Consider the following 10760-nt stretch of genomic DNA (forward strand, 5'->3'; position numbering starts at 1 on the left):
TGAACCCACAACAGTACGACTCAGTGCTACCCACTGTGCCAGTCAAGACGTTAAACTCATAGTTTAGGGTGACAGTTCAGTATAATGCTAGGGGATCCAATTACGGCAATGTTGGAGGTGCTATCTTTTGGATGAGGAGTTAAATTGAGATATCGCCTGTGCCTAGTGATCATTCAAGATCCCACTATTGGAAAAGAGGAGGTAGTTTCTCCCAGTGCCTTGGCCAATAATCCTCCAGATAAAAATAGTCATTTACTTCATGGCTTTTGGTGGGATGCCTCTGTGGACAAATTGGTTGCCCCGTTGGATGCACAGAAGCTCTTTGAGACGTTTTGACGATGTGATTAGGTGCTCTTATCAAATGCAACAATTGTTACTACAGCAATAATAATAATCCTTGCATTCGAATTCACTCTTTATCACCTTGTCGAGACATCTCAAAGCGCTTCACGGAATATACTGTAAAATGGTTTGACCGTGTATTTTGTGGGCGAAACACCACAGCCAATCTGCACACAGTGATATACCACGTTAGGGTGTAATAATTGTCCGATCAAGAGTACGTGTGGCTTCCCTTTACAACAACAAGAAGATTCCATTTATAAAGCGCCTTTCACGTCAGGAGGACGTCCCAAGGCGCTGCACAGTTGGGTCATGACCTGAGCAGGGGGGAAATGGTCAGGGTTGAGGGAGGAAGGGGGGAGCGAGGAAGGGGAAATGGTCAGGGTGAGGGGAGGGAAGGAAGGGAGCGAGGAGGGGGAAGAGAGTCGAGAGGGGAGCTGAAGGCTCGGTCAAAGAGAAAGGTTTTGAGACCGGCCTTGAAGGAGGAAAGGGAGGAGGCGGCGAAGGCACTGGGGGATGGAGTTCCAGAGCCTGGGGGCTGAGAGGCTGAAGGCCCGACCACCGATAGTAGGGCGGTTGGGGCGGGGGACGTGGAGCAGACCGGAGCCAGAGGAACGGAGGGTACGGGCAGGTAGGTAGGGGGATAGTAGGTGGAGAGGTAGGAGGGAGCAAGGCCGTGAATGGCCTTGTAGGTGAGGATGAGGATCTTGAAATCAATCCTCTGGGGGATGGGGAGCCAGTGGAGGTGAGCGAGGGTGGGGGGGGTGTGGTCGCGAGGCCTGGTGCGGGACAGTACACGAGCTGCAGAGTTCTGAATGAAATGACAATGACAATGCCTCTTGTCACTAAAGTCACCTTAAATTGCCTCAGTGATTACAGCTTAAAACAGAACACGGTTTCAAACGATCCGCAAAAATCATGCGGAAAAAAAATCATCGATTTCCGATTAAAGGACAAAAAAGGGTCAGCCAGCAGCACAACTGTCGTGCGGAACTGCTCGACGGCAGTGTGGCTCCTGCACCAGGCAGAGGGCTTTTACGACAGTCTTGGCCGCTCCTGTGGCGAGTTGGTGTACGGCAGTGAGGCTCTGTGCCTTGCCCTTGGACGCTGGGTCAGCCATGGCCTCGCACGGGGTTGGCGGTGGTGGGCAGCGAGCGGCCGGGAAGGCCCTGGAGCTGCTGCGGACGCTGCCCCGCGTCTCACTGGTGAACCTGAAGCCCAACCCCGGGGCCAAGCAAGTGGTGAGTATTTACACGCAGCGCGGGGAGGCGCTGGGCCTGGGGCTCGGGCTCGGGCGGTTGTCGAGCCTCTCACAGCCCCTGAAAGAAACCACTTGGTTTCCTTCCTCCAGTTTAAAAACGCGCGCACACACACACACACACACACACACAGAGATACACACCAGACAAGTTACCAATACATAATATCAGTAAAGCTTCTGGAAATGCACTGTAATAATCCTCGCAATTCTGATATGCGATTCCAATGGCGCCTTTCACGTCACGAAGACATGTTAGAGCAGGAATATAATAATAATAATCCTTGCATTGGATATAGCGCTTTTCACGTCTTCTGGACGTCCCAAAACGCTTCACAGAATATACTGTACAGTGAATTGACTGCATATTTGTGGGCGAACGCGGCAGCCAATTGCGCACAGCAATGTCCCACAAACAGTCGTAGATTGAAAATGACCAATTTATTATTGTTTTTTTTGGAGGGATTAATATGAGGCTATACAGTACTGTAAAGCTGGGGTCTGGTCTGTCTCCACCCAGTGGGTCGTGATCGACTTCTTGGAGCGTCAAGGAGTGGCTCTTCAAACATCCGCACCAGCCTCTGTTTACCCAGCAATAAGTAGGAACCCAGTTGTTATTCAATTGGCGGATCGTTTTCCAGGGGTGATAATCCCTTCAAAATAATACTTTGATCACTTAACCCCCAAGTTTTGCAGGGCTATGGGGAGAGAGCGGGGGAGTGGGATTGATTTGGATAGCTCCTTTCAAAGAGCCGACGCAGACACGATGGGCCGAATGTCCTCCTTCTGTGCTGTGTAATTCTATGGTTCTATGAATCCATGACTGTTTTTGCGGTCGTTGCTGTGTGCAATTTTGCCCACAAAATACACAGTCCATCCACTTTATAATATACCCTGTGAAGAGCTTTAAGACGTCTCAACGACATGTTCAGGCGGTATGTCAACAACAACTAATATTTGTATAGCGTCTTTCACATCGGGAGGATGTCCGAAGGCGCTGGACAATCAGGGATCTACACCCAAGCTGGTGGATGGGATCAGGAGGGATGGGGGGTGGGGAGGGTATGGTTAGGAGGATGACCGAAGTACAGTTGAAGAGGTGGGTCTTGAAGGAGGCAAGGGAGCGTGTGAGCCGGAGGAACGTGGGATGGAGTTCCAGAGACGCTGAAGGCCCGCCCACCAATGGTGGGGCGTGCAAGGCGGGGACGTCAAGCAGGCCGGAGCCCGCTGAGCGGAGAGAGCGGACAGGTTGGTAGGAGGTCAGGTGATCACAGAGGTAGGAAGGATCAAGGCCGTGGAGGGCTTTGAAGCGAGGACCAGGATCTTCAACTGTATCCTCTGAGTGATGGGGAGTCAGTGAGGCCGGGCTAGGGTGGGGGTGATAGGGTTGTGGAGCCTAGTGCGGGGGAGGATACAGACTGCAGAGTTCTGGATGATCTGCAGCCTGTGGAGGGAGGGGTTGGGGAGGCCGACAAGCAGGGAGTTTGCGTAGTCGATCTTGGATGTAATGAACGCGTGGATGAGGGTCTCATCGGCCTTTGGTGAGAGACAGTGGCGGAGCTGGGCAATGTTGAGGTGGTGGGAAAAGGCGGGGTGGGTCATGGCATAGATGTGGGGTATAAAGGATAGTTGAGTGTTGAACAGGACACCGAGATTCCATATTGTCTCCTTGAGGTGTTGTGTACATCCATGAAGACTGATGATGTCAACGCCTGAGGTTTGGAGGCGCTGATACGAGCCAAGCAGGAAAGCTTCAGTCTCGTTGACATTCAACTGGTGAAAGTTAGCACTCATCCAGGACTTGATGCCCGACAGGCAGTCTGTGAGGACAGCAGTGGTCCTGGAATTGAAGATGGAGCAGTAGAGTTGGGTGTCAACCGCATATATATGGAAGTTGGAAGTTGACCCCATGTCTATGGATGATGTCAACAAGGAGGAGCATATAGATGTTGAAAAGGAGAGGACCAAGGACAGAGCCCTTGAGGCAAGGCACATGTAAAGGTGCGGGGGCTGGAGGAAAAGCTGTTAGTGAAGACAAAGTGGAGATGGTGGGAGAGGTTGGGTTGGAACCAGATGAGGGCAGGTCTGTGAAGGTTGAGCTGAGAGGAGAGGTGATGGAGGAGGATAGAATGGTCAACAGTGTCAAAGGCAGCAGAGAAGTCGAGGAGGACAAGGAGTCAGAGAGAGCCCTGGTCACAGATGGACAGAATGTTGTCAGTGTCATTATTTAAAATGCAAGGATTATTATTATTATAGGCACTCAATTCCAAAGTTCCACTCGCTACCAAGACGTGATACCCATGGCATGGCCATAATTGAAGAAAAATTCAATAAAGAAAATTTAGTTTGTTGTCCAGCTATAAAGGTTGGTGACTACTGCTGTAAAGTGTAGTGACTGTATTTTGTGGATAAATGCGCTTGCCAACCTGCACACAGCAATGCCTTACAAGCAGCCATGAAGTGAATAACCAGTTTTAGTTTTTGTTGACCAGGACACCAGGAGAAATTCCTCTTGTCAAATAACGTCATGAGATCTTTAACATCCACCTGAACAGACAAATGTACCCTCCCTTGCTTTATCGTCCCATGTGAAGAGTCGTACCTCTGATAGTATAGCTCTGAGCCAGCACTGCACCAGAGTGGCAGCTCAAAGGCACAGAGACGAGAGTGCTATGAACAGCCATGCTGACACCTGGCATCTAATAATAATAATGATAATAATATTATTATTATTATCTAGAGTATGAAGGGGAAGAGTAGCTGAGGACAGAATAAAGCTTATCATATAGTTGTGTCCTCCTGATGTGAAAGGCACTATACAAGTGTAATTTTGTAAAACTGAATCACTGAAGCTGTATTGCAGCCATTTCCCATCTTGTTCAAATTATCAGTTTTCTAGTTTACTGCTTGTTCTCTAAAAAGCCCAAATAAAAATCTTTGTTTATTTGCTTTGGAAATAGAAATAACATTAAGTTAATGTTCTTGATCTACTAATGCTGACTCCCTACGAGCCTGCCTGCTCCCTCCGTTCATTTGGCTCTGGTCTGCTCCATGTCTCCCACCCGACCCGCCCTACCATCGGTGGCCGGGCTTTCAGCCTCTCTGCCCCCACACTCTGGAACTCCATCCCACGGTTCCTTCGCATCGCTTCCTTGCTTGCCTCCTTCAAGGTCGGTCTCAAGACGTTTCTCTTCGATCGTGCCTTTGGTCTCCCTCCCACCTCTCTGCCTTCCCTCACCCCAAAACCACCCCTCCCCCATGCTCGGGACCCGACACCTGACTGTTCAGCGCTTTGGGACGTCCTCCCGACGTGAAAGGCGCTCTATAAATATAATTTTGTTGTTGTTGTTGTAATAATTGACTTTAAATTTCCAGGAAAGAAGGCGTGGCCGAGGCATTCATGGAGGGCGAAAAAGTGGCCGAGGTCACAAAGGTGAGACGCAGCGAGGAAACCAACCGCGATTGGGGTTTGAAGGTGGACAGACTCCGTTTTATTTAGTTATACCAAAATATGGGTATAACGACGGACACAGGTTGGTGAATAAATAACTATGAACTGTACCTTCACCTGCACACTAAGCTGTGGTTAGGAAAACATATTTAAAATATATTCTTAAGTGGAAAAATCTTTGGATCTCACTTAAATAGTCCTAATTAGTTATATGAGTTATTTTTAACCAACGTGTATTCGTTGCAGTAACATTCTTGGAGAAAGCAAGGTTTCTAATTTGATGTGTAATACCTTTTCAACATTTTGTTTCAGTGTTAATTTTTAAAAATTATGTATAAATGGCACTGATTTTTTTGAAAAAATGCAAAGTAAATACCTTTCACGGATTCTTGTGTATATTTGTCCCTTTTCTGATTGCAAAAGAAATAAAATGTAAAAGACACATGACTTTTCTATCTTAAGCTGTTAGGAAAATTGGGAATGTCCGTTTGATTTTTTTTCAGGGTAATAATAATAATAATCCTTGCATTTGATATAGCGCTTTTCACGTCGGGAGGACGTCCCAAAGCGCTTCACAGAACACACTGTAAAGTGAATTGACTATATATATTTGTGGGCGAACGCAGCAGCCAATTGCGCACAGCAATGTCCCACAAACAGTCGTAGATTGAAAATGACCGATTTCTTATTGGTTTTTTTTTTGGAGGGATTATTATTAGGTGTGTGGAGTAAGGAAACTTGCCCAAGGTTTCGCCCTGCCTGGAATTGAATGATAAATAATCACAATGTTTAATATTTCAGGTTAAATATTAAGGGAGTGTCTGGAAAGTTAAGCTACAATTTGACATGTATTAATTGGTTACAATCATAACCTTTGATATTGTCAGACATTAATTATCTTGCTTCGATTTGTTGATTTTAGAAAAAATGTTAAAAGTACTTTCCAGTGTCTTCAGTTCACTCAAGGACATTTTGGTAAAGTGGCACAACATTTCTTAGCTTCTATGTGATTTCTTAGTAACATTGTTTATGTGGCTGGTAGCATATTTTGTGTTTTGTGAAATCAGAGAAAAAAAATCAGTATATATAACTGAAACAAATAGTTTGACCTATAAACCGTATGATAATTTCCAATTCAATATTTTTGTTAAATAATCTCCCACAATCTCTTGAAGCCAAAGTTTCTTGTGGGCTTCAAATTCAAACTATAAAGGTTGGTGACCACTGCTGTAAAGTGAAAGCGGCCTTTACTTCAGTCACTGGTTTAGAAAAGAATTTCCTGAGGTTGCAAACCATTCATTATTTTTACTTTTGTTATGCATTTTAGGCATTTTTCCTTTTCATGACTTACAACAATTATTATTCTTTTTCTTCAGTAGTAATTATTATTGTGTTTAGTATTGCAAAAAAATTATGCCTCCCTTTCAGGAAAATTCATATGTGTCCAGAATATTATTGGCTTCTGTCAATAAACTAGTGTGTTCTGACATTTGGTAAGATGATTTTGTAGAATATATAAAATGTGTGTTAAAATACAGGCATTTTGTGATCATACAAGTGCGTTATTACTGAGCTTAGGTCAAAAATGATATAAATAGTGCAGGGTTGAAATTGGCAGCATTATTTGTGCATTATTATCACATCCCACTCCCTTATTTACCAATTGTCATGGTGAATACAACTGTGCACAGGAATAATTAAATAATGGATCTACTGAAACAATACAAATTAAGAGTTAGCAATATTTCATTGCTGTACTAAAATTGATGAAATTCTACTGCATTGGTCTAATGTTTTTATTTTCAAAAATAGAACATGCATTTTATAATTATTATGTTTGTTTCTTTCCTAGTTTTAGACGTCAGTACAAACCGCTAAGCTTGAATAGATTGCAGTACTTGATAGATCTGGGCAGAGTGGATCCCAGTCAACCTATTGACCTTACTCAATTGGTGAATGCCAGAGGAGTCACAATTCAGCCACTCAAGAGGCAATATGGAGTCCAACTGGTAGAGGAGGTATTGTAAGCCATATTAGAGTCTTTTTTGTGGTAAATTAAAAAATAGCACTGTCTATTTTCTATGTTGGATTTTTCCCAATCAAGATTCCAGCAATAGCAGTTAACACTGATTTTCCAAGCTCCCTCCAAAATGTGTTGAACAATTACTCCCAAATATATGGCTAAAGCATTCCACTAGTTTGATCATTTTACCCTAAAAATATTCCATTGATTGTTTTAAACAGGTATGTTAAGGGCGTTTTTCCTGACCAGCAGTCCCTTTCCCCACTCCCCACCCCAATAAATTGATCATTTCCTTCATGGTTATTTGTGGGACATTGGTCTGTGCAAATTGGTTATGGCATTCGCCTAAAATATGTCATTACACTCTATAATATTTGGTGTGAAGTGCTTAGAGATGCCCTCCTGATGTGAAAGATATTGAATGAAGGGTTAATATTTTATAGATTTTCCTATTGTAAACTGGATTCAGTTGAAATGTGTAGCAGTTCTTATTATCAGTTTAGTTTTGAGCATTTGTAAATTCTATCAGTTTTTTTTCCGTTTGATGGATATTCATGTCCAATGCAGTCAACAAATCTATTGAAAGTATAACCGGTTGCAGCATTTTACTTAAAACACCTGTTATTTATTCTGGCTGCCATTAGATGGCAATAGAAACACATAAAGCTTGTAAATTGGCTGACAGACCTCTGGAGATGATTTTATGAGAACAAAACAATTTTCTAAGCGAAAGAAGATCCAAGGTCCTTCTAGTTTGCTTCCACCATCCTGGCAGTCGCTTGATGTGTTGTGTTCCAAACTTTTACTGTATTCTGAGATATTATTTTCTAGCAGAAATCTATCTGATTTGTTTTTGAAACAAACAACGTTTTCTGGTTCCACTGTCTCCTTAGGGAGCCTGTTCCATAAGTTTACTACTCGCTCACTGAAGTAGTGTGTCCGCAGATTTGTTCTGAATTTACCTCTCTTTAATCGCAGGTCGTGTCCTCTGATTCTACTGTTTAGTACATGATAAAAAGGTTTATTGTGGTCTTCATTATCTATTCCCTTCAGAATCTTAAAGATTTATAGTACAGTAAGGATTATAAATAGAAAGTCAGAAATCCCTGTGTCCAGTGAAATGTAAAAGTATAGCAATAAAACATTTTTGTATGGACTTTTATAATAATAATCCTTGCATTTTATATACCATCCAAAATGTTTAAGTCTAAATACACTTTTGCAGATAATTGGGTGTAATGAGTGTATTTGAGGCAAATGGAAAAGTGCAGCATAGAAAAGTACCACAGAAATAAATAGTTGATGCATAACGTTTAAGGAACTGGAACATAATATTTCAATATTATAATTGATCCATTTCTCTCCTCTTTCAATTCTCAGGGTGCTGACATCTTTGCAGCAAAAGTAAACATTGAAGTCCAGTGGGCATCTGAGCTTGCTATAGCTGCAATTGAGAAGAATGGCGGGGTCATAACTACTGGATTCTATGATCCTCGGAGTTTAGGTAAGTACAGTATTTGATTTTAGCTATCTTTGTAAAATTGTTAGAACCAAGCAGTCCAGTTCATTAATCATTTAGTTCATGAAGCCAAAATCTATAACAGAAATGAGATGGACGGACTCAGAAGATCCCAGAGTTGATCCTAAACTGTATTGAGTTAGCTGATCTCAGCTAATGTGACACTAGATGTTATACAATTGGGCTCAGCCTCTAAAATATTAGTCAGCTTGCTGTTCAGTGCTCTGTAAAGTATGTCCTGAATCTCTGGAATTCTTCGCCTCAGTCCCTCTGTCTTGCCACAATCTCTCCATCTTGCCCCTCTCTGCCTGTCTTCAAATCACAACTGAAGACATTCACTTTTCAGTCATGCCTTTGGTCACCTCCCCCCACCTTTTCTTTTGGCTTGGAGTCAAGCCAAGCCACTGTTAAGCGCTCTGAGGCTAACTGAATGAAGGGCCAATTTGAATGCAAGTTGTTGTTGAAGTTAAAGTAGTTTAAAAATGTAGCATGCCGTTAAATTTCATAGCACGTTTCGCCCACAAAATATGCAGTTAATTCACTTTACAATCTATTCTGTGAAGCGCTTTGAGACGTCTCGAAAACGTGATAAGGCACTATATGAAATGCTAGGATTATTATAGGACTTACTGAGATAGGACTGATCTACCCTTTAGATCATTTGATTGCAGAGTTGATAACCAGTTGAAGTGTCATTGAGCCAGTCAGATGGATTATCCATCAACAGTGCCATGGATTACTGTGGACTTGGTTCCTTTGAGACAGTTCAACCACATAGAAATGACACTTACATTGCCACCCTTTCTAAAGAGTCATTTTGAATACCTTCCATATAGCAAGCTTATTTTTATGTATTTCATTGAAAGTTATTTATGCGGCAACAACCAGTGATAAAATTGATTTACACAGTTCATCAGTAAACTACTCTGAATTAATAACCATATAGATTATTATCATGCTATAAACCTCTGTTATTTCTATAATTAACCTTATGTCAACTTGCTTTCATTCAAATAGATGTACTGTGTAAACCCGTCCCCTTTTTCCTAAGAGGACAACCCATTCCAAAACGTATGCTTCCCCCAGAAGACCTCGTTCCCTACTATACAGATGTGCGGAATCGTGGTTACTTAGCAGATCCAGCAAAAATTCAAGAGGTTCGGATAGAACTCGCTAAGAAGTATGGCTACACTTTACCAGACATTACCAAAGATGAACTTTATAGCATGCTATCTATGCGTAAGGACCCTCGACAAATTTTCTTTGGTCTTGCTCCTGGTTGGTTGGTTAATTTGTCGGATAAGAAGATTCTAAAACCAACAGACGAGAAACTTTGTGATTTCTATCGTTCTTGAAATGGATTTGTACACATTCACAATGAAGTTCTTGTAACTAGATACATCAGTGATGAGTATTCACTTGTGTACTATGAAATTGTATATTAAAAGACAACTTTTTTTCCCCAGTGGGAACAAGTTTACCATTCAGTTCTATTATTGGTAATGATACATGGGGAAATAAACAGATGGAGAAGTGAGTGTGGTCTTTCAACGGTATCCAACACAACAAGCACTCAACAGTGAAATGGAGAGGAATTAGAAGTGTGATGTGCAGTTAACAGCTGGCTACATAGTTGGCAATCATTGCTATAAAGTTTATAAAGCTTTAAACAATTTTTATTTACAAACACTAATTAGGCAGAAGATATTTAATGGTCACTTATTCAGATAGTGGAAATGATCTAATATTTAATATTTTTTTTTGTTATAATTACCCGATATTCAGGGCTATCCACCTTTATTGGTATGCAGAGATGTAAACAGCTACTGATCCAGCTTTGTACCTCCAACTGGTGGAACCATTGCTTAATGGTTAGAGACGTATTTGAGCTGTGGTAAGGAGGATGGTAGCTCTCATTCGTTTCATGTTGAGCTGTGCTGCTCATTAGGAAGCTCACAAGAATTGCTGGTAAGTGCTATCCACCTAGGTGAGGGCTCAAATCTATGCTTGTCAGATGCCAAATGACCAACTGATGTCTATCCTCCCTAATGGAAGTAAGTGGGGCTCTTTAAAGCTGAGATGTCTCCTTAAAGCTGAGATATCTCCTTAAAGCTGGTGATGTCTCAATAGTTTGATTGCTGAGCTGGCTGCACTGTCATCAGTAGTG

The 10760-nt window shown here is 42.4% G+C and overlaps 1 protein-coding gene across 1 annotated transcript; it reads left to right on the forward strand.

The window, feature by feature from the left end:
• The first annotated feature begins 1406 nt into the window (after positions 1-1406).
• mrpl15 (mitochondrial ribosomal protein L15) lies at positions 1407-10073 on the forward strand. Its single transcript, XM_007905924.2, has 5 exons — positions 1407-1583; positions 4976-5133; positions 6904-7069; positions 8455-8578; positions 9611-10073. The coding sequence occupies exons 1-5, from the start codon at positions 1461-1463 to the stop codon at positions 9946-9948; spliced, it is 909 nt and encodes a 302-aa protein (XP_007904115.1). The 5' UTR covers positions 1407-1460; the 3' UTR covers positions 9949-10073.
• Positions 10074-10760: the final 687 nt, after the last annotated feature.

The sequence above is a fragment of the Callorhinchus milii genome, unplaced genomic scaffold, assembly GCF_018977255.1.
Source record: "Callorhinchus milii isolate IMCB2004 unplaced genomic scaffold, IMCB_Cmil_1.0 Scaffold2, whole genome shotgun sequence".
NCBI classification, from domain to species: domain Eukaryota; kingdom Metazoa; phylum Chordata; class Chondrichthyes; order Chimaeriformes; family Callorhinchidae; genus Callorhinchus; species Callorhinchus milii.

Coding starts and splice junctions, on each gene's coding strand:
- mrpl15 (XM_007905924.2), top strand. CDS start 1,461: ATGGCCTCGCACGGGGTTGGCGGTGGTGGGCAGCGAGCGGCCGGGAAG. Junction 1,584..4,975: donor ACCCCGGGGCCAAGCAAGTG/GTGAGTATTTAC, acceptor TTAAATTTCCAG/GAAAGAAGGCGTGGCCGAGG. Junction 7,070..8,454: donor GAGTCCAACTGGTAGAGGAG/GTATTGTAAGCC, acceptor TTCAATTCTCAG/GGTGCTGACATCTTTGCAGC.